General features: G+C 43.5%; 1 protein-coding gene across 3 annotated transcripts in view; it reads right to left on the bottom strand.

The window, feature by feature from the left end:
* Positions 1-24,323, bottom strand: part of LOC135114786 (fibrillin-2-like) — a 63,463-nt gene that overhangs the window by 22,788 nt on the left and 16,352 nt on the right. Inside the window, exons 2-11 of one of the 3 annotated variants that reach the window (XM_064030859.1) lie at positions 10,385-10,464; positions 4,710-5,579; positions 3,862-3,960; positions 3,191-3,286; positions 2,234-2,428; positions 1,728-1,976; positions 1,323-1,487; positions 970-1,143; positions 706-825; positions 100-222 (exon numbers count right to left, since the gene is read on the bottom strand). In XM_064030859.1, coding sequence (XP_063886929.1) covers positions 100-222; positions 706-825; positions 970-1,143; positions 1,323-1,487; positions 1,728-1,976; positions 2,234-2,428; positions 3,191-3,286; positions 3,862-3,960; positions 4,710-5,579; positions 10,385-10,464 — 2,171 coding nt within the window. Of the gene's footprint in view, positions 1-99; positions 223-705; positions 826-969; positions 1,144-1,322; positions 1,488-1,727; positions 1,977-2,233; positions 2,429-3,190; positions 3,287-3,861; positions 3,961-4,709; positions 5,580-10,384; positions 10,465-24,323 lie in introns of those variants that run through there. The other 2 variants (XM_064030860.1, XM_064030861.1) reach the window with 2 other exon arrangements.

The raw sequence follows: 24,323 nt of genomic DNA, 5'->3' as shown, positions 1-24,323 counted from the left end.
AAAACATTACCATTCAATTAAATTATCAAAACATTATAGAACATATAAAAGATGAAGGCCAAACAATGGTAATAAAAATAAAAAGTTAGGTTCTTTCACCTATGCAAGCAAATCCTGATGAGGAAAGAATGTAGCCGTCATTGCACACACACTTAAAGGAGCCATCCATATTTGTACAGATCCCATTGGCACACATTCCTGTCTCACTACACTCATCGTGATCTGCAAATAGAAATCCATCATTTCAAGTAAAGTACAAAAGGACTTGTTATCAGCTACCTCTAAATGATGCATTAAAGACCTAGCCCTCAACAGCTCTAAAGTATCCAATAACTTAGATTTATTATATATCTCTTGAAGAGTACTTTATATGAAATGGAAGCACATATGTGTTAGTATATAACATATATAATGACATACAATATATAGAGGACTGTACTATCAAACTTTAATTTTCAAGACTGTTTACACTGTTTATGCATATTCTGGTTGTTTAACTACTTTTGTGCAGTTTTCATAACTAGATAAATAAAGTCCAAAGCCAAATAAAGAAACTATGTTATGCAGGTCAATGAAAATTACAAATTACCTATGAATGAAAACCTTTATGTCAAAAAAATAAGTTCACATGGGATTCAGTTATATCATGAAGGAAAATGGCACATGCAGTGCTACAAAGAGACCTGGAGTGAGACCAGACAGTACCAATACACGAGAGACCATCCGAAGAAATGTCAAAGCCAACTGGACAGCGACAGATGAAGCTTCCTTGTGTGTTGTAGCACTGACCCCCTTGGCAGACACCTTCTCGGCACTCATCCCTATCTGCAAAACAAAATTATATGATGATCTCATTTCCATGTAAATTAACAAGGTAATTTTGTATATGTAACCAGTGTTATTCCTCTATCTTCTCTTACTTGGGACACACCACACAAAAAACACAAAGGCAACACTGTAACACTATACCTTCACATATGCTGGTCACTGTGTTGAGGGAGAAGCCATCATAACACTCGCAAGTGTAGCCATCAACTGTGTCAATGCAGCGCCCGCCATCCCCACACAGTGAGGGCTTGAGGATACACTGGTCCATGGGTGGATGTTGGTAATCTGACTGATCACACAGCTTCTCATAACTCTCTGATGGAATGCATATGTTTCACTACATGAACATTTTAGAAGTTTATCAAGTTTAGGTGCATGACAAATATCATACTCGGGCAAAATACTTTAGTTTTGCTTCATTCTTTTTTAAGTTTGCACACATCACTTCAGCATAACAATGTATATTTGATTTCCTTTGCTCTCTTCTATCTTACCTTCACCAATCATAGGACAGGGAACACAATCATTAAGTCCCTCTCCCCAAGCCTTGCCCATGTTCTTGCGGCAACAGCAGGCCTGCTGGGTGAGGGGGATGGGCAGTGGTTTTCTGCAGCGTCCTCTCCCTCGGAGCTCAGTATAACAATTTCCCTGCCGGGCATCTGCAGGGAAGGAAGTGAAACATTTAATTCTAGGTTCTGTTGTGCTGCTTCATTTGTTTTTACATTTCACCTTGAGTAGTACATGGTCCAATATTCCTTATGCCTTGGTGTATTGAAATATGCTCTAAGTAACAGAAAAATAACCTTTTGGTGCTAAGGTCCAAGAACATTAAAAAGTTTTTATATAAAATCTATGGAAAAACTTGGTATAAAAATAGATTATGACAGCATAACCAGTACCTATGCAGGCCTTGCGATTCTGGCTGGGAATGAATCCTGTGTTGCAGCTGCAGTAGAAACTGCCATCAGTGTTGACACAGCGGCCATTGAGGCAGGTGTCTTCCTCAGCACACTCATCGCGGTCCTCACAGGCATTGGTCTGGGGGTTCTGTGTCTGGCCCTCGGGACACTCACACCTGAAGGAGCCATGGCTGTTCACACACAAGCCTCCCTCGCACAGGCCAGGGATTGCCTCACACTCATCAATGTCTGAAAACAACATTACAGAAAAATATTGCTATATTCACAAATCTGTATTATGAATTTAATGAGCTTTTATGAACTATTTACCATTACTGAGCACTTCGGTATTCAATTTGAGAACTTTCAAGAGACATACCAGAAAATAACAGGCCTGAGAAAACCAAGCATATATGACACAGTAGACAAAAAATCTTCAAGTCATAGTGTAGCTCAAGCATATGATACAAAATGTTTATACAAATAAAAAAAAAAAAAAAACATACCTACACATTGTCCACTGTGAATGTTCTTGAGGAATCCTTTATCACAGTCAAGTCTCTGAGGACAGTGTTCACAAGGGTGGCCCCAAGCCTTACCAATGGTGGCACAGCACAACTGCTTGGTGCACACCACCCCAGGCAGCTGCCCTTGGCACATGTCATGTTGCACCTTTGTGAAGCAAGGCCCTGTTCTGTAGTCTGGTAAAAAAAAAATAAATAAATAAATAAAATAAAATAAAATAAAATAAAATAAAAATAAAAAATAAATAAAAATAAATAAATAAATAAAAAAAAAAAAAAAAATAAATAAATAAATAAACAAATAAATAAATTAATTAAATTAAATAGAAAAATAATGATAATTATAAATAACAATGTGAACATCTTCATTTCAAGGCTGGTTTTAGACAATGCTCAAGGCACCACTTCTTGACTTGCTTTCCTGCCAGATTCGGAAACTCATGACACCTACCCCTGGAGTGATCCATGCATACACAAACGTACTGTTGATTTTATCAGAAGCCCAGTAACGTTGGTTATGATCTCATTAGCTGCAATTAAAATATTTGCTATTCAAGACCTTGTGAGTCCCCTGGTTACTTGGCGGCCGCTCAGCTTGAAGCACATGTGGCGTGCGCCACGACACGAGAGTCAAGGACACACCTTAGCTTTCTGCTGTTTAATCCTCCTCCATGTATACTCTATTTGATAACATACATGATTTCCGTATGAATAGATATGAAAATACTGAAATTTACCAATTGTGGTAGCAAAATGAACTGACCCAAACATGAAGCTGCTATGCTTCCAATTGTCAAGATTGATACAGGGACATGTTCTTTATGGGAGCAGGAAACATAGAGATGCTGCAAAATTTACCCGATGCAGATGATAGTAGTCTTAATACTAAAGTTAACACAATTAACATAATGGTTAAGGCGAAGTTCTGTGATGACTCACCTGCCTCACACCGCCTGCCCGTGAAGCCGTAGACACAGGCACAGCGGTCGGGCCCCACACAGCGGCCGCCGTTCAGACAAGGCTCCCGACACACAGCTGCAAGACACGGAAAGTTTTAGCCTCCCTGATAGCCGTAAATAAACACGGAAAACTGCATCAGATGCTTAATATATATTGTAAGAATTTGTATTTGCAACATGTTTCTTGTTACCGAAAACTCCTCCAAACCATTTCATAATACTTCACCTGATTGACGTAGTATATCCCTTCCCTAAGGATGTATTTAGTCAAGGACACTCATGCACTGAAAACACTGCAGTTTAACCGAACAAAATCGATAAATGAATGAAGAAATAATGCTAGCAGAAGGTAATACGTGCTTCTTTCAAATTGCCGACGTTAGTTGAGCACCACTAAACTATTTATTATCATCTCACACTATTTTCAGAAAGCACACTGATCCTGCAGCATTATCATTTCTTGTTTTCGGGGATTAAATCAATGGTGTAGGATTCAAGCACCAAGCCATCAGATGACTGTGGGGCACTAAAAAGGCAGGCGATACTAGTTAGCTTCCTATTAAGTAAATTATTTGAAGCTTGGACAAGGACATAACATGATCTTTGAGAGGATACATAGTGTTGCGTGGCTCAGCAGTGCTCAGGACTCACGCTCAGCACAGTGTTCCCCCGTGTAACCCTGACGACAGAAGCACTGCCGCCCCCGACACGTGCCCCCGTTCAGGCAAGTCGTCTGGCACCCACCGCTGTCTGTGTGGGTGAGGAAACCGCTCGTCCTCATCCTCTCTCACTGATATATATATATATATATATATATATATATATATATATATATATATATATATATATATATATATATATATATATATATATATATATACACACACACACACACACACACACACACACATACACACACACACACACACACACACACATGAGCATTCCTTGGTTTATTCAGACGTCCATATGTATTATGAGACATCCCGTTCCCTGAAGAACCTTGTCGTGAAGAATAATGTAATACTCATTCAGAAACTGGTGTTCGTTCCTTGGGAGTAGAAGGGAAAATATTTACTTGATCATCTGACCTATTATAAGATATTCCAGTTTCATAAAATTATATTATTTTCTTCTTCCAGTCTTCGAGGTTTTGGTTAGCACCAGTAAATTAAGTAATATGTTAGAGTGAACTCAGCCTCGGATTTGCCTCAGTGCCGCGAAGAGACTTGCACGAAGCAAACCTTGATTCTTTTCCAAGTAAGTGCTGAGTAAATTAAGTCATCAACACCTTCCTGACCAAAAGTCAAACTATATTTTAGATGATTAGAAATGCAACCAATTGTGCTTTGTTGTTGGATGTCCTTTCGCACCCAGATTCAAAGTACAACATTCTCCTCTTGTGATTACTGAAACTAGAAAGTTTTAAGATATTCTTTTATGTTTCCTCTTACTCCATGACCAGCCTCACCCGTCACCCGACTCCCTGCCACACTTACCTTGTCGGTCTCTTCCTCCAGAGTACACCACTCCGCCATTGAAGCCACCACCTCGCCCTCCGTTGCCTCCTGCTCCGTTGACGTCTCCTGGCCTAAAGACATCTTCTATTCCAACGCTCACCGGTCCACCGCCTTGTCCGTTGACGGGTGTTGGCCTGTAGCCGGGTACTCCCGGTCCAACGACATCTGTTCTAACCCTTCCCGGTCCAAGGTCTCCTGGTCCATTGCCTCCCGGTCCAAGGCCTCCAGGTCCAACACCTCCTGGCCCAACTCCTCCCGGTCCAAGGCCTCCTGGTCCAATCCCTCCCGGTCCAACTCCTCCCGGTCCAACGCCTCCTGGCCCAACTCCTCCTGGTCCAAGGCCTCCTGGTCCAACCCCTCCCGGTCCAACGCCTCCTGGTCTAACTCCTCCCGGTCCAAGGCCTCCCGGTCCAAGGCCTCCCGGTCCAAGGCCTCCCGGTCCAAGGCCTCCTGGTCCAAGGCCTCCCGGTCTAAGGCCTCCTGGCCCAATGCCTCCTGGTCCAACGCCTCCCGGTACAACGCCTCCTGGTCCAACAACAACTGGTCTGCCAGTATCTACCGGTTGACCGATGGTTCTTGGTCCACCTGGTCCACCATTTCGCCCCCTTTCACCAAGATATCCAGGTGTCGCTCCTGCTCCTCCTCCATTTCCTCCATTGACAAAGCCTACTCCAACATTCACACCGTCGATAACGCCCCTGCCTCCATGCCTGCCCAGACCGTTGCGCCCGCCGTGCCTCCCGTTCCTTCCGCTGCCGTTACACATACGAGAGATGTCGCCGGTGGCACAGATGCACAGGTTGGGACGCACGCACCGTCCTCCAGGTCCACAGTCCCTTATGCAGATAGCTGTGGACGAGAGAGGAACAGTAAGTCACCGTGAATGTCACACGTAGGGTGTTAAAAATTGGCGAATAAAGCGCGTACACAACACATTTCTGAATAATTCACATTAAAGCAGACAAAAGTTTCAGAAGTTAAGTAATTCAGGCGAAGAGACACCGATTGACACACACACACACACACACACACACACACACACACGACAAGATGTTAATTATTCTACGTTGAACGGCTCTCATTCATATAAAAGGCATTGCAAAAAAGTGGAAAAAAAAACAAGAGAGAGAGAGAGAGAGAGAGAGAGAGAGAGAGAGAGAGAGAGAGAGAGAGAGAGAGAGAGAGAGAGTGTTTATTTTTCATGACTGCCCCTCCCAGCTGTGACTCGTGGGCTCTTAAGTCCCCGCGGCAGCTGCCTCTTCCTAACTGAGGTCACAACCTCTGTTGGAGGGGAAAGATATTTGCCGCTACAACATGAAAACTTTCGATTGTTTTGGTAACAAGACTGAATTAACTCCTTAGAGACTTCAGTGCATACGATTATGGGTGGGGCACGGGATGTCACGTTCAAAGCATACATGCTCGGTGCAGCTGTAAGCACAAACATGTCTGGTAGTGTTACATCATACACGGTCCAGTGCTTAATTCCTCGGCGTAATTTTAACTTCAACTTAATTCCTTCTCTAGTAATAGTTAAAGACAGGTGGCATGGCAGTCGTGTCCCTTCCTTCCATCTTGTGTCAGGTTCTTCAGCAGTCCTTCGCCTTGCACTGATTAACGAATAATAAAACTCAGTGAAAATTAGTGAAACGACAAGTTAAAGCAAAACCTATGAAAGCGTGCATTATCGCATAACGTATCGAGATAAATACGAAAAACAGTACATTCATATGAGTAAGAAAAGTTAGGGCGGGCCACACAGTTCCCATACTGAAGCGACTCCTGAGTTCACCTGACCTCTCTTTTTTCTCCCCTCAACGAAAGCAGCGTTGTGTCCGGAATACCAAACACTCTTCCTTAATCCCTACGCCCGTGTGACCCACTTAACCAACCGTCTGGTGGTGTACCGTACCCTGGTTGGGAACGATCTCGGTCCATCCTTGGCTGCGACCTCGGCCCCGCTTGCGGCTTGCGGCCTCGAGGCGACAAACACTACAATCGTGAACAAAGAGGGACGTGGCCTCGAGAAATGTCTCCTCCGCACCCAAGATGAATATAAATGAATGGGGATGAAAGTGATCTTCTCCTATTTAAGACAAGGACTGTGCAGCGTTACCCAAGTCATTTATAGATTGAGGGTATGATATCTGATATTACTACATGCGTCTGTCTGTTTGTCACTCTTAGTGTCTGTCCATCTCGGTTGTATATACGCATCTCCATTCCATTCATCTGTACATTTCCTCGCTCCGGATTTCTTCTTCTTAGACAACTGTACGCAGAGAAGCCGCTGAAAATGACCAACCAGAAGCTTGATACCAGAACCTTCACTGTTTGTTTATCCAAGACCGCGGTGAGTATGGGCCAAGGCCGCATGCTGCCCTCCCCGGCCTGCCTTGGGGGTACGCAGGCACAACCAAGGCTGTCTGTCTGTAGGCCAGCCTGCTCTTTACCTTTATGTACGAGGACGACCCAAGGGAGTGGCATGGGGACCAACAGATAGATAGGTCAAAATACTTAGCAATATTTGTCTCGCCGCTCCGTTGGTCACGTGCCCCAGAGGTAATGTTGGCGCACACGAGTGATGAACTTTGATGTTCACGTCGCGAAGAGTTTTGAAGCTTACTCAAATACTTAAGTTAGAATTTTGAAGGGTATTTTCGTGATTTTAGTGGTAACTCAACATGCACATTTATTGGACAAAAGCACCCATCAGTATCTATCAAATAATCTCCACAATCTTTGATGGTAATCTTAGTAAGAGAACAGAGCGTCTCAAAATACGGACCCTTATTCATGTCAAACACGGAACAGCTGGGGCGCCGCGTGGCGTGCGTGAGCGCCTCCAGCTACTAACGTATCAACTTAAGAAAACAGCGGCTCATAGAAACAGCTGCCCGTCCTCAGGCGGCCAATAGGTGCTGCCCTTCATCTTCACCCCTCATGGTCCTATGCGCCTTCTGTCTGTCAGCGCGCGGGGCAGGAGGAGAGGGACGGGAAGAGGCCCGTCTGGTGCCGGCACGCCCCCGGACACGTGACACGGACTCAGTTACATCCAAGCCCTTCAGGGGTAATTCAGGAGTCCTTATCGCCGAATGTAAACATCCTTTAACAGCTGACCGCAAAGTGCAAGCAATGTCAGTGTACTATTAGTTTCCCCCCCGGTGTTGTGCTCCCGGTTCAAAATTTCTTCCGGATGACGCCACCAAAACTTACTCCATGCGTGAATGTTAAAGGCCTCCCACTGAGTTTCATACTCAGATTTTACGCGTTATCAACACTTGTACCAAAAAATATTAAGGTCTCTTCACTCATTCATTACTCGTGTTTACTTGCTCCATTTCTATAATAACATATTCCACAGACTACAAAGCAATAGTAATAATGTCAATAAAATTCCACACCAATGTTGATAATACGTAAAATATACGTGGATTTCTCGAAAGCTCCCAGAAGGTGCATGAACTTGAAAAACAAAAAAAACAAAAAAAACAAAAAAAAAAAAGTCGGGAAATGCTATAATAATGAACATAAAACACGGTGGTATATAAGACTTTTACACTCACACAGGAAATAAGTTTTGATGCTGTTGTTATTACTCATTACTATTGTTTTCTTGTTCTATTTCTATCTTAATATATTCCACAGGTAACATATCAATACTGATTTGCCAATATAACTCACGGGAGCAATTTTGACGGGTGATTTGGCACGACAACGGTGTTTCCTCTCTCTCTCTCTCTCTCTCTCTCTCTCTCTCTCTCTCTCTCTCTCTCTCTCTCTCTCTCTCTCTCTCTCTCTCTCTCAAGGCAAAATTACCAAATTCCACACCAATGTTGATAATACGTAAAATATACGTGGATTTCTCGAAAGCTCCCAGAAGGTGCATGAGCTTGAAAAAAAAAAAAAAGTTGGGAAATGCTAATGAAATGAAACACGCAACACTAACACACCAGTAATGGTATATCTGCTTTTAAAGAATTCTCGGCGCATGCGCATCCCGGCTATCTTAGTGCACGGGTGCACGCAATACAAATATACCAACATAATAATTCCTAAAAAATTTACCAGTTCACATTCTTAAATAATTGTTGCTGGTCTGATCACGGCTTACATTTCAAAATATCGTCAGCAAGCAAATATCATAAAAAAAAAGAAAAGAGGGCATATTATTTTGAAAACTTTAATTCAAGCAAACTCCGTGTTTAGACGCTGATATAGGGCTACAGAAGAATTAAGCAACGTGAACATTTAATTACATTTGAATTAACATTTATTTCGCTCATATTATCATGGTACTGACCTGTTAATGTGATAAGGCTAAGAAACAACGAATCTACAACTACAATGGGACGAACATAATCCAAACTTTTATTACATGAGAAATTTGTCATCGAAAAGGAAAAGAGATGAGGCTGAGCACGGAAGGGGTATGGGGAAGGGGGCAGGGAGAACACAAGCATTAATTGAGAGAGGAAATTATTAATGTTACTTTGATTTTCTGAGGCCACCAGCGCACCGCCTACTTACACACAACGATAGACGAACACGTTACGAGCAAACTCTATAGTCACGTGGCCAAAAGATGACGCAGACAGGTCAGTTTACTAAAACCTGGCATAAAAAAACAGTAATTTTTCCCCACCTCCCCTTCTTTGCGGTAAGATTCTGCATTAACATCACTCTTTTTCAATCTCATGGGATACCCTTGATAAGAAAACCTTTATATCTGCTGTGAAATCTGAGCATTTCACATCATATAAGGAGGATGATAGTATCGGTAGAAAGAAGACGCAAGGAAGGGTTGGTTACTTGAGAGCGCCTACATATTACAAAGCTCCTGGCATTCCTCCTGTGAAGGTAGAGAAGGTCCTGCTGCGCTCACTAAACCTTAAATTAATCATTCATTCATTCAACTGACTCACTAGGGAACTCAAAATAAATAAACAAATAAATAATATAAATAAATGAATGAATAAATAAATTAATAAATAAATAAGTAAATAAAGGATTCAACACGCCTACGGTAAAAGAAAGATGAACAAGCAACGCAGGACATAGACAAGGACGCAACACGTTGACATTAAATAAAGAAAGACTGCATGCAACACACACTTACATAGGAGAGAGAGAGAAACGGAGATTTATGCAATATTCCAACACAGTGACCAACAAACACATATCACACAACACACACACACACACACACAGAGAGAGAGAGAGAGAGAGAGAGAGAGAGAGAGAGAGAGAGAGAGAGAGAGAGAGAGGAGAGAGAGAGAGAGAGAGAGAGAGAGAGAGAGAGAGAGAGAGAGAGAGGAGGGGTGGAATGCAACTGCACTGCTCTACCCTCTAGGCCCGTATTCTGAAACGCTTTGCTCTTTCACCACGAGTATTTTCAGAGGCCACGGAGATGCTTAACTAGGCTCTTAAGAGCGTTTCCCTTGTCAGTAATGTAGAAATATCGTTAATTTGTCACTAGAACCGTAAAAAAGCACTGTTAAAAAATCCGCGCAAATTCTACTAGAGCCTTTTCAAAGTAATGGAGGTGCGGCGCAGAGATGTTTCAGAATATGGCCCATTGAACGAAAAAGAAAGAGAATAGTAACACAGTAAACACACTTAAGAGACGAGAACACAGTACAGTAAGTACTCACGAATAATGCACATGAGGTTCGTAGCCTTCTGGGACCAGCCAGGACAACAGGAGCGGACGCCATTTCCACACACGTTTGGCCTGAGGAAGAGGAAGATGCAGAGATATTAGTCAAGAACAACAATGACAAACCTAACAACAACAACAACAACAACAACAACAACTACTACTACTACTACTACTACTGCTACTACTGCTACTACTACTACTACTACTACTACTACTACTACTACTACTAATATTAGTACTACTACTATTATCACTACTGCTACTACTGATGCTACTACTACTGTACTGCAATGAGATACAAATAAGTTGCTTAATCTCAATTCTGGATATCCACGTCCCCAGCACCACCACCACCACCATCTCTCTCTCTCTCTCTCTCTCTCTCCTCTCTCTCTCTCTCTCTCTCTCTCTGAATAACTGACCTCCCTTTCTTCACCTCTGCATATGCATGTGTGGTTATTTTGGGCCATACAGGTTTTTTCTTTCCCTCGTAGCAGATTGGAGAAAGAGAAAGGGAGAAGTGAACGCAGCCTAACTCTGCATCATAGTGTTAGATTTTCAGAACCACTCACGTAAATTTAAGCTAAGTTTGCAAGGTGTCAAGAATGCTTATGACTGTCTGGTTAGTGGTGATGTGAGGATAGAGTGAATGTCTGTCTCTGTCTCTCTTTGTCTGTCTCTCTCACTCTCCCAGTTCGTCTGTCTGTTCTTTTTCATCATCGCTATCCATGCCCCTTTCACATGATCCATCTCTACCTTCCTTTCTTCCCTCCACAGTACGCGTACCTCCCTTCCTTTCCCATCCCATCCTTTCCCTTCCCTTAACCGCCACGAGAACACGCTTAACCCTGAGAAATAAAGCTTGACAACACTGATAATCATATTTAAGACACAATCAGCGGCGTGGAGAGGTTGAAGGACACCATAGTGGGTGGAGAGGCGTTAATTGCATGGGAGAGGGAGGGAGAGTAGTATGGAGGGAGAGGTATGGAAGGACTCTCTCCCCACCTCTCTCCCTCTCTCTCTGCCCCACTAATGGACTACTTGACAAGGGACAAATATGGCAGGAGCTATGAGCTTTAGACGAGTGTTCCTACCGTCCTAACACTACCATTAGTTCGTGTATCTTAAAGGTGAGGTACATCTAAGATAACTTATCTTAGCCTATCCTAGCCTAATCTAGCACTGGCACTGGCACTGGTGCATGTATCTTAGACCTGAAGTGCATCTAAGTTAACGTAACTTAGCCTAGTCTAATCTAAGGTAACCTTATCAAACTTCTCTCTCTCTCTCTCTCTCTCTCTCTCTCTCTCTCTCTCTCTCTCTCTCTCTCTCTCTCTCTCTCTCTCTCTCTCTCTCTCTCTCTCTCTCTCTCTCTCTCTCTCTCATAACTTAGGAAGGACTAACATAACGTAAGCAAACCATACATAATTTAACCTATCTTAATCAAATCTAACCTAACACAATGTAACCTAAGCTAACCAAGCCTAATTAAACCTCTCCTAGTAACACAAAATCAAGTATTTTTTTTTTATCAGTCTGTGGTAAAGGGATTTAAAAAAAATAGTAATACACATGACATTTTTTTTTTTTTTTTTTTTTTTTTAATCGAATGAAGTTAGAGGGCAAGACGAAGACTTGATTTTATTGGACTTGATTACAATACGGACCGTCTCGATCTGAGGACCCTTGGACATTAGTACGGTAGTAGGTGAAGGGCTTGTCTCCTATCCCTCTTGGCGCTGTTCCTCAAGAGTCAGAAGGAACGGTAAGGTGATGCGGTACAGCTAAAAGAATCAAGTATCTTAGTGTGTCTCCTTGACTTACTGGTGGAATGAGGGGAAGGAAGGACGGGGTGTATCTCATTCCACCACATAATACACAATGGCACCCCCAGCATCTCAGACCCTCAACAACGTTCCCTAAGTGTCCCTTCAGTGCCTTAACCCTTTTCTCAGCCTCTTAACTCCCACCACCCCTCACCAGCCCCACACCACTCCTCCACTCTTACCGCCTAAGTGACTCTTACATACCCAACACTACCCAACCAGCTTACACTCACTACCTTTCTACCTCTCACGCTTCCCTCAGAGCCTCATGCTCCTCACTCACCGGGAGGATAACAGTTTATAATACCTCACGCCATAACGCCATTATCTCAGCACCAAGGCTCCAATACCTGCACTTTCACGAACCCAAGTTTTCCGTTTTCTATGCACGGCGCCACCCACAAAGGTCCGTATTTTGAAACGGTTTGCTCTTTCACCATGACTATTTTTAAAGTCCACAGAGATAATTAACCGGGTTCTCAAGAGTGTTTCTCATGTTAATAATGTAGAAATCTTGTTAATCTGTCACTAGAACCATAAAAACAGCCTTAAAAACCGTGTAACTTCATCTAGAGGCCTTTAAAAGTAGTGAAGGTGCGGCGCAGAGGTGTTTCAGAATATGGCCTCAACTCCCTCGGTGGTCTTCGTCAAACCCCGTGAATGAATTACTCCTTGCCAGAGACGAATGGTTAGAAAGCATCAGCCTCCCTCCCCGCCATTCACTCCCAACCCTTCTCCTCATCCTCAGACTCCTTCCTCCCTCCCACCGTCTGCGTCCTCACCCTGCACTACCACCGCCTTGTAAGGAAGACTCACCCACACCTCGCTCACGCATTATACACCTCGCTCAGACGCCTCCAAACCTGCTCTTATCTCACCCCCCGATCCGCATAACATTAAAAATTCATGCGATAACAGCACCCACGCGGACAGGCAGCATGCACTAAGAGAGAACAATAGTTTAGTTTTTTTTTATCCTCCCGCCTCGCTCGGACCGCGCATCCCCGAGTAAGGGAGATAACGGGCAAAAGGGAAAGGAAAAAAGCGAATCTGCAGCCCGGTGAGGAGAAATAAGTTTTGCATCGTTTGAACATTAGCCTCGGCCTTAAACGCTACGCTATAATACTCCTCGTTAGCTCACCCATAAGAGGCAGGACGGAGCTACAACGCGAATTAATTTTACGTGAGGCAAAGTACAAAATATTACACGGTGGATAACACTTATTGGAAGGATGGGTAGCGGGGAGGACGGTTCGCACGCTGGCGGTGAAGGGAACGGGGAGGTAACAGGTGGTCGCCGCAGGAAGGTGGCTACGTGAGGTGTGGCGAGGGTTATATTTGGTTTAATTACTAGAGGTACACCTGACGCAGAGCTGCTTTGTGGTGCGGGAGTGGTGCGTGTGTCTTGGTGAAGTGGCGTGGGTTTGTGTTGAAGAGGTAAAGGTATGTTATTATTATTATTTATTTATTTATTTTATTTTTTAGTTTACTGAGTGACTGATGTTAGTAATATATTTGGGTGTTAGAGCAACTACTACTACTACTACTACTACTACTACTACTACTACTACTACTACTACTACTACTACCATATTTCAAAAACACATCATAAAATCAACACACATCAAGAGAAATATAAATTTTCCACAGCATTCATATATAGACACAATGCTCACACTCTAAAACTTGCTCTCCTCAACCACTTCCAAATCAGTTCCTTCTCCCCCTTCCCCTCCTCCTGCCTAGTAAAGGTCTTCAGAGGGAGGTGGCTGGGCTGCCTCACCACCAATACCACCTTGACTCCTCGCTGCTCACGTCTCCCGCCTCGCCAAGCGCCATTCATCTTATCCAGGCATCATGTTTTGTCTCATGCCAGAGTGTCTTGCGTCCCAGCTGCGATTACCGTCTTTCACTTCCCCATTAGGACCGACACCCGCCACCCCAGCCTCCCCACACTTGGCATAGGATCCAAATCAGCCCTAGCAAGCCTCCCCAAGCCTCCCCACGACCCAAACCAGCTCTAACAAGTCTCCTTAGCCTCCTCCACGACTTGGCATAGTTACGACTACCTTTCTTGACACAAGTGAAGTCTCTCTTGCCTCCTACGACTACATTAAGCATCTCCCACGCCTCCCAAGGATTAGTACGACCTCCTGAAGGCTTCCATGGGTTAGTACGACCTCCTGAAGGCTTCCACGGGTTAGTACGACCTCCTGAAGGCTTCCAAGGGTTAGTACGACCCTATAAGCGGCCTAAGGTGCCTCAGGACTACTCGGCCTCTTCCTCCCAAGGGCTTCGCGGCGGGTCTGGGAAAGCCATCACTCCAACTTTCTTCCTCCCCTCCCCGCTTATCCTGACGCCTTCCCCGGAAACACACACACACACACACACACACACACGAGCCTACTACTGTGCGAGTTCTGCTTAAATGGTTCTTCAGATCTCCGTTAGGGAAACTTGTTGACAAACGTGCGCTGTCTCTCTCTCTCTCTCTCTCTCTCTCTCTCTCTCTCTCTCTCTCTCTCTCTCTCATTACATGCTTCTTGCCGCGCCGTCACTTACACGCTAAATACTTGGGCGTCTAAGTAGGCGGCGCAAAGAACCAAAATGACACCAACTTTACAATTATTTAGTTTGTGAGAGATGCAAGAGTAAAAGTAAAAGCCAAGGAGGAGGAGGAGGAGGAGGAGAAAGAGGGGGAGGAGGAGGAGGAGGAGGAGGAGGAGGAGGAGGAGGAGGAGGAGGAGGAGGAGGAGGAGGATGAAGGAAAGAGAGAAATGACTCGAAATTCCCTGCTAGCGCTTCTCTTTTGTTTCTTGACGTAAAATCTTCATCAGAGTAACAAAAGAAAACATGTTTAACTATATATTCCATAATTCCCTCGTTTCCTCTCCCCGTTTTCTTTCCAGTAGCACGTTGAAGTCTGCAAGCGAGCGAGCGAGAGAGAGAGAGAGAGAGAGAGAGAGAGAGAGAGAGAGAGAGAGAGAGAGAGAGAGAGAGAGAGAGAGATGCACCACCCAACCATACGTCACCCAAGCTCATTAATTATTCAGATCACGATAAACTCCGTGCGTCTGTTTGGGTTAACTCGCCATTAACTAAAACGACTCAATTAGATCGTTATAAAGTGTCTATTTCTTGTCAATGACCTGAGCTCCTTCTCCTCTTCCTCCTCCTTACTTCTCCTCCTACTACTACTACTACTATTTACGCACACACAAACGCACAACAATGAGAAATAAGTGTGTGTATGTGAGTGTGTGTGTGTGTGTGTGTGTGTGTGTGTGTGTGTGTGTGTGTGTGTGTGTGTGTGTGTGTGTGTGTGTGTGTGTGTGTGTGTGTTTACAAAAACAAACATACGCATAAAAAAAAAGAGGAAATAGAAAGAACAGATTTGTGAAAGTAGTCTAAATGTGAAAGACAGCAAGACTTAAGTAGGCAATGTGAAAGTAGTAGTAGTAGTAGTAGTAGTAGTAGTAGATAGTAGTAGTAGTAGTAGTAGTAGTAGTAGTAGTAGTAGTAGTGGTGGTAGTAGTAGTAGTAGTAGTAGTAATAGGAACACTTTTCTTCGTACATTATCCTCGGTTGGAATCTCTCTCTCTCTCTCTCTCTCTCTCTCTCTCTCTCTCTCTCTCTCTCTCTCTCTCTCTCTCTCTCACACACCAGTCACTTTTTACAGTGGTATTTCATCTTCATTCTTCTCTTTCATCGCCTCTTCTTTATTTTTTCCCTTCCCAAGTTTTCCACAGGTGGCCAAATGTGAACCGTCTCTCTCTCTCTCTCTCTCCTCTCTCTCTATCTCTCTCTCTCTCTCTCTCTCTCTCTCTCTCTCTCTCTTGAATGGCGAGAATGAGCCTTCCTATCCCACTGTTTATACAATGATGATAAACACACACACACACACACACACACACACACACACACACACACACACACACACACACACACACACACACACACACACACACACGTCACCGTCCATTGTTCTGCATAAATGTACGTATGCATGCATGTACATACACCTCAATACACCCTACACTCCCACACTCCTTCCTAACCTTACAACATCCCTCTCCTTCTCCCCCTTACACCCCTTCCTTCGCGTCCTCCAATCATCCACACACTCACACACCCTCAGCCGCCCCTGGTATGCCGCGCCCACGCCCACAAGCCAGCAGAGTCTAAAATATGAACTTCTCACGCCGCCCTGCATTTGGTCTCGCTCGGTCTCGCTCTAACGCCGTGGTCTCTGTCGTGGGTGGCTTTCGGGACGCCTTCGTGCCGGCCAGACAATAGCGGTGATTTTCCTGATTTCATGATTGTGCTGCTTTTCGTGTGGTTGTTAGTTGTTGTTGTTGATGGTGGTGGTGGTTGCTGTGTGATCGGTTTTCGGAAATAAACTTGTCAGGTTTTTTTTTTTTTTTTAATCTCATCGAATACTAATCTTTTTTTGGAGTGGTATATTGCTTTTTTTTTTTTTTGTCTTCGGTGTGTGTGTGTGTGTGTGTGTGTGTGTGTGTGTGTGTGTGTGTGTGTGTGTGTGTGTGTGTGTGTGTGTGTGTGTGTGTGTGTGTGTGCGTGCTTGGCTACTACTACTAACAATTTTTTCATTACACTTAAATTGAAAAAGAATTTTTTTTTCTCCCTCTCTCTCTCTCTCTCTCTCTCTCTCTCTCTCTCTCTCTCTCTCTCTCTCTCTCTCTCGTAGTACCATACATTTCAAAGATGCACGCCCTATCAACACTCTGCAAAGGCGCTAACACTCGTACACAACAGGAATACACACACACTTACGGCCTCTCAAACCATATATTAATTTTCCCTTCATCTCCCGCACGATTTCTCCACTCACACCCTTACAAGGAAGCACATAATTACTATAACCTTCGGCAGGAAATACCACGGGTGCGTTTCGGCGGGCGGCGTTGAGGGGGCGCATCTTAAAGGACTATATTCTGAAACACTTACGCACTACATCTCCACGACTTTCAAAAGGGTTTAATTTGAAGTGACACGGGTTTTTATTCCTATCACTGTTATGCTCATCTTTAGGTAACATTCAGAGCAGTACAGGAGAATTATTAGTATGGTCATATGGAGAACAGAAAGAATAAGAGGTTCATTTTCTATGTTCTATGCTACAAAACAAATTAATATACTCTTGTACAAAACATGTGTGTCTGAAAATGTTAAGAGATTATGGGAGAAAAAAATGGCCAGAACTGAAATGATTAAGGATGTTTTTACGGTTACAATGAGAGATTAACAAGATTCCTACATTACTAACTGGATAAACGCTCTTGAGAACCTATCTAATAATCTCTGTGGCCTTTGAAAATAGCTGTGGTGAGAGAGCGAAGCGTTTCAGAGTAAGGTAATTTCATATGGCATTATTTCAAGATTCACGGATTTTTAAGGGTGTTTCTACTGTTCTGCTGACAAGTTAACAAAATTTCTACATTATTAACCTGATCAATACTCTTGAGAACCTGACTAATCATCTATGTGGCCTTTGAAAATAATCGTGGTGAGAAGCAAAAGCGTTTTAGAATACGGGCCTAGTTAAACTCCACCTCTGCAGCTCAAAGTTAGCCTGCCGAAGTCATGCAAGTGATGGGTCCTCTGTCGTGTGTCGGGCGAGCGGTAAATAAAGGGGCGGTCATTCCCTCTCCTTCTTAATGTTTACAAACGATGATTAGAACGTCACGAAGGACCGAGGAGGGCGTGACGATGTGAGAGAGAGAGAGAGAGAGAGAAGAGAGAGAGAGAGAGAGAGAGAGAGAAGACGAGAGAGAGAGAGATGAGAGAGAGAGAGAGAGAGAGAGAAGAAAACCAGCCAGGCGAGGGTGATCCTGAGCAGACGCTGTTTGTGGCCTCTCTGCTTATTTGGAACCGCGCGGCGCCGGGGGGTCACATGGGAGGTGGAGACGGGCCCAGAGGGACGCCAGAGCCTCTGTCTGACGGGAGAGCGAGACTGCCGAGGCGCGACCCACGACCTGCCCTCCTACATCACTCTGAGTTGTAGGGGCGCGGCACGAGCTACCCGCACCCCGCCACGCCCCGCCATGTCCCTCCCACCCTCCTGCCACGCCCCGCCGGACACAATCATGAGTAGTTTTAGTTCCTTCGATGAGGGTATTGTAAAAAAGTCGAGTGTCTGACAGCAACAGCTGCACCAACGAAACGTCAGATGTGAATCAAAACATGGCTTTTATTTCATACATAGTTGTGTGTGTGTGTGTGTGTGTGTGTGTGTGTGTGTGTGTGTGTGTGTGTGTGTGTGTGTGTGTGTGTGTGTGTGTGTGTGTGTGTGTGTGTGTGTGTGTGTGTGTGTAAGGTTGGCAACACTTTACGGCCACGTCCTTAAAGTGCTGCATCAAAACAGTATGTGCTTCATGAACATTGCACAACAAAATACACACTCATACCAATATAAAATAAACAATCAAATAAACAAACAAACAACTATATAAATAATAACAAAAAACCCTTCAAAGAAATATACGAAAGCAGAAACTCCATGAAAATAAACCACGAAAAGGAAAAATAATTCGCAATTCGAGAGACAAAAACCAAATCAATCCATCACAGGGAGCGAAATTAGAGAGCGCACGATGGACAGTCTCGGAATATGTACCAATTTTTCTTTCCTCCACCACTTGGGGTTCACAGGGCTTGGGTGAGGTGATGGGTGGGACTGTGGGTGAGTGGGTGGGATCTGCGGGTGGAATGATGGAGGGGTGGATGCTCAAGAGGTGGAGAGAGTGGAGGGATGGGGAAATATGTGAGCTGTCGCTGCGTCTTCAGTCAAAAATGGAAATGATGGTGAAAGTATTGCAGGGCCCGCGCAGGACTGACTCCCCGTGACCTCAGATGACGGGGAGAGATTAACGACCGCAGGAGTAACGAAGAGAAATATACCGAAGGGAAAATTTGAGAGAGGGGAAAAATTGTGGTGAAAAATAAGAGGGAAATAAATACGTAAAAGAATTTATTATCAGATTATTACTAAACTACTACTACTACTACTACTACTATTACTACTACCACGGTATTAATGACACATAAAAGTCGGTGTTTCTTTTTCTTTTCTAATCTTGGTTGCGACTCTCTCTCTCTCTCTCTCTCTCTCTCTCTCTCTCTCTCTCTCTCTCTCTCTCTCTCTCTTTCTCTCATGACATACATACATACATCAACACCCACATCATCATCATCTTCCATTTGTACTGAGCGTCGGATGACAGACCTCCTCCTCCTCCTCCTCCTCCTCCTCCTCACCTCCCTCCTCCTCTTGTCAGTGTTAAGTCATAAGAAATAAGAAAAAATCTCTCTCTCTCTCTCTCTCTCTCTCTCTCTCTCTCTCTCTCTGTCTCTCTCTCTCTCTCTCTCTCTCTCTCTCTTAAGGTTTCTAAAGATCGCTCACTAAAGATTATACACAAGCTAGAGAAAAAAAGGAGATCCAAGAAAAAAAAGGTTCATTATTTGTATGGTTCTTGGAAATAGTTGTCAAGAGGATCCAAGGCGTTTCAGAATAAGGGCACGTGCAGTCCTGATGCTGTTACTCCTCGCTGGCTCCGGGAGTGAGTACGAGTAAAGACCTGAGTAAGGACATATTCTGAAACACTCTTGCGCCGCGCCTTCACTGGTTGAAGTCACACGGATTTCATTCAAGGTGTTTTTACGGTTCTAGTGATAGATTGATAAGGTTTCTGGCATGATTAACAGGAACATACTCTTGAGAACTCGGGTATTCATCTCTAGCCTTTGAAATTACTCGTGTTCAGAGAGTAAAGTGTTTTAGAATAAGCGCTCGCTCAAGTCGAAAGGGTTGCGCTGCGAGACGATAAGAGGGAATAACTGTGAAGTGTAAGATAACTTTATTAGTTTATTCCGTTAGAGATAATTAATGGATCTCGATACCATTTAGTTGTTAAGGTCTTTCTTCGTGAGCGTGTGGATATATTTTCACTTGATGTTGATAGACACCGTATGATAAAGTAACAGTATTAAAACAATGAGATTCCTTCCTCATTCATTACTTTATTACAAATATTTATTGACCTTTTTTTATAAGTATGCATTGATAAAATACATGAAATAATAATAGTAATGAATAATACTAATAAAATGCTTATTTACCATACTCCATCTCTCCTCCTCCTCCTCCTACTGCTGCTACTACTGCTACTGCTACTACTACTGCTACTACCTACTACTACTACTACTACTACTACTACTACTATTACTACTACTACTACTGTGATGGTAATAGTGATTCCTACACCTCTCCTACTTCACATCAAATCAACTTCCTTCTCCTTCCTCTTACCACCACCACCACCACCACCACTACCACTACTCCCGGTGGCCGCGTCTGCACCCAGCCAGGCAGCAGCCGAAGAAGCCGCGCCGCGTGTGTCGTCCGGCGCCACACAAGCCTCACATTGTGCCGCTTGACGTCACCAAGAGGCGCGGAGAAAGAGGAAGAAGAAAGAGTCTGGCCTGGCAACACATAACGCCCTCTTGTGCTCCGCTGACAGGCTAGTGGCGGTGCGAGCGACGGGAGTGGATGGGGAGAGAGTGAGAGGGAGAGGGGAGAGGAGAGAGAGAGAGGAAGGAAACTGACGGTGGTGGTAAGGGGGTGGTCGCGGTGGTGGTGGTGGTGAAGGAAGGGAAATTGGTTTGGTGTAGTGGTGTTTTTGTGGTGTTAGGGAGTGAATAGTATAGTAGTAGTGGTAGTAGTAGTAGTAGTAGTAGTAGTAGTAGTAGTAGTAGTAGTGTAGTAGTAGTAGTAGTAGTAGTAGTAGTAGTTGTTGTTGTTGTTGTTGTTGTTGTTGTTTGTGTTGTTGTTTGTTCTTGTCGTTGTTGTTGTTGCTGCTGCTACTACTACTACTACTATTACTACTACTACTATAGGCAGCGGCAGTAGCAGCATAAGTTGTAGCAGCAGCAATAGTAGTAGTAGTAGTAGTAGTAGTAGTAGTAGTAGTAGTAGTAGTAGTAGTAGTAGTAGTTGTAGTATTTAGCAGCAGAGGTAATGGTACTGGTACTGGAGACCTAAATAGTAGAAGTAGTAGTAGTAGTTGTAGTAATAATAGTAGTAGTAGTAGTAGTAGTAGTAGTAGTAGTAGTAGTAGTAGTAGTAACAGCAGTAGTACAAGTATTATTATATTAGAACAGTAACATTACTTACCATCAGCAGCAGCAAGAGGACTGGCGGCAATGACAGCACCAGGCACCACGCAACAAACAATACCAGCACACAACACAACACGGCGCGGCCCAACACACCTTCCCCTTGCATGCGCCTGCCCTGTTAGTGCCAAGGTCTGACTATTCCTTGGAACCTTGGAGGCACAGATGGCGGCGAGGCAGCGTGGGCCGGCCTGCTGGTGCCCTCAGATTCTGCTAGAGTACTTGTGCTAACCTCCCTCGCTCTTGCTAGCTCAGGTCCATGATGTAGTGGATGGGATAGGAGAGAATGATCTTGTATTATGAAAAGAGTAAAGTTTGTCTGTCTCTCTTTCTCCTGCAAGTAAGAGATGTGTAAGCAGGAGAGAAGATAATGAAAACTTCCTTACTAGCTCAAGTTCATGATGAGGTGGAAAGGATAAGAGAAAGTTATCTTGTTTTGTGGGAAGTGTAAAGTTTGTCTGTCTCTTTCTTTCACAGGAGAGAGGACACTGAAAACTTCCCTCACCTCTACAAGCCCATGTTCTGATGTAGTGGAACGGGTGGGAGAGAATGATCTTTAATTACGGAAGGTATAAAGTTTGTCTATCTCTTTCTTTTGCAAGTAAGAGACGTTCATACAGGAAAGTAGACGATGAAAACTTTCCTCATCTTTTACAACGCCACGTTCATGATGTGGAAAGAATAGGAGCGAATGATCTTGCACTGTTGAAAGCATAAAGTTTATATATCTGTCTCTCTCTTTCTCTCTTTCTCCTGCAAATAAGACATCCATACAGGAAAGTAGACAATAAAAAACTTCTCTCACCCATGCCACCATGATTTAGTGGGAAGGATAAGAGAAAGTTATCTTGTGTTGTGGAAAGCATAAAGTTTGTCTATGTGTTTCTCCTGTAAGAGACATTTATACAGGAAAGGAGACATTGAAAACTTCCCTCATCCTTATAAGCCCACGTTCATGATATAGTGGAAAGGATACGAGAAAGGGACCTTGTATTGTGGAAAGTATGGTGTTTGTTTGTCTCTTCCTCTCCCGCAAGTAAGAAACATTCATTTGTAAACAGGTAAGAAAACAACGAAAGCCTCCTCCACCCTTACCAACCCAACACCATGACTGAAAGAAAATTATATATATATATATATATATATATATATATATATATATATATATATATATATATATATATATATATATATATATATATATATATATATATATATATATATATTGAGTGGAAGGTGTAACTTTTGTCTCTCTTCTGCATAGTAAGAGATGTTTGAATAAAGAAGGTAAAAAAAAAAAAGACTCTAATCTTACTGAAAATGATCATGTATCTATTGAAGCAAATAAAGTTTGACCATCTGTTTGTCTCTCTGTCTCTCTCTATCTCCCATATGACACATTTCAACAAAGAAAAAAAGATGAAATTTAAAGAAAAAACACCAAATAAACTCACAAAACAGCAAACGCGTTGAAAGAGATCCATTCTACAAGTAAAGCAAATAACACGGTAAACATCATCGCCGAAGATTGTGGGAAAGAAGAAAGAAAAAGAAGCAAGAAAAGAAAGAAACGCACCATATAAACTCACAGAACAATAACAAACACGTTGAAAAGATCCCTCACTAGCGAGTAAAGCAAATAGCATAGTAAACATCACCAAAGCGTGTGCGAGTAAGCGGGTGACAGACGGACAGCCAAGCCTAGCACAGCACCTCAGTTTCGTTTAGCTTGAGTCCCTCCCGCCTCTGCCTCGCCCCTCTGCGCATCCTTTTGACGACGTGCGGGGAGGACACGGAGACAAACAAGCATTCCAAACATCCCTGTCTGCGAGGCGTCACACGAGGGGCATATAAGACCAAAACAAACATCATTTGCAAGAGTAAATATAACATACTCATAATACCAGCCATAATAAGCAGCGCGACAAGGCCATATTCTGAAACACTTCTGCGCCGCACCTCCACGACATTCAAAAGGTTCTAGTTAAAGTTAACGGATTTTTAAGCGTGTTTATTTATGCTTCTAGTGACAGATTAACAAGATTTCTACATTATCAACAGGACAAACACTCTTGAGAACACGGCAAATCACCTATGTGGCCTTTGAAAATAGTCGCAATGAGAGAGCAAAGCATTATAAAGTAAGTTTTCTTATGTTTTTCGTGACAGATTAACAAGATTTCTACATTATTATCAGGAGATACACTCTTGAAAATACGGCAAATCACCTCCGTGGCCTTTGAAAAGAGTCGCGGTGAGAGAGTAAAGCATTATGAAGTTTGTTTTTTACGCTTCTAGTGACAGATTAATAAGATTTTTACATTATTATCAGGAGAAACACTCTTGAGAATACGGCAAGTCACCTCTGTGGCCTTTGAAAAGAGTCGGGGTGAAAGAGCAAAGCGTATCAGAACACCCGTAAAGAGAAATTCAAACTATTTAGCGGGAAAAGTTATCAGGGCGTCGAGCAAGGAGAGGAGCGTGTGGGGATGATGTGTAATTTTCGTCACCTTATGAGGAGGCGACGCAGACTAAATGCACGGTGCAAGAGGCGTCCCTGAAGTGAATCTGCATATGTTTATTTGCTCCCAGTGTACACAGTGGCTAATCGTGTGTGTGTGTGTGTGTGTGTGTGTGTGTGTGTGTGTGTGTGTGTGTGTGTGTGTGTGTGTGTGTGTGTGTGTGTGTGTGGTGTGTATGTGGAGAGAGAGAGAGAGAGAGAGAGAGAGAGAGAGAGAGAGAGAGAGAGAGAGAGAGAGAGAGAGAGAGAGAGAGAGAGAGAGAGAGAGAGAGAGAGAGAGAGAGAGAGAGAGTACATTTCTTTATTTCTCGCTTTATTTCCTTGCTTGCTTGGCATATTGGCTGGCTCTCTCTCTCTCTCTCTCTCTCTCTCTCTCTCTCTCTCTC

Source organism: Scylla paramamosain, chromosome 28 (assembly GCF_035594125.1).
Source record: "Scylla paramamosain isolate STU-SP2022 chromosome 28, ASM3559412v1, whole genome shotgun sequence".
NCBI classification, from domain to species: Eukaryota; Metazoa; Arthropoda; class Malacostraca; order Decapoda; family Portunidae; genus Scylla; species Scylla paramamosain.
Note: the sequence above shows the minus strand (reverse complement) of the source record. Positions and strands in the feature narration are given on the sequence as shown.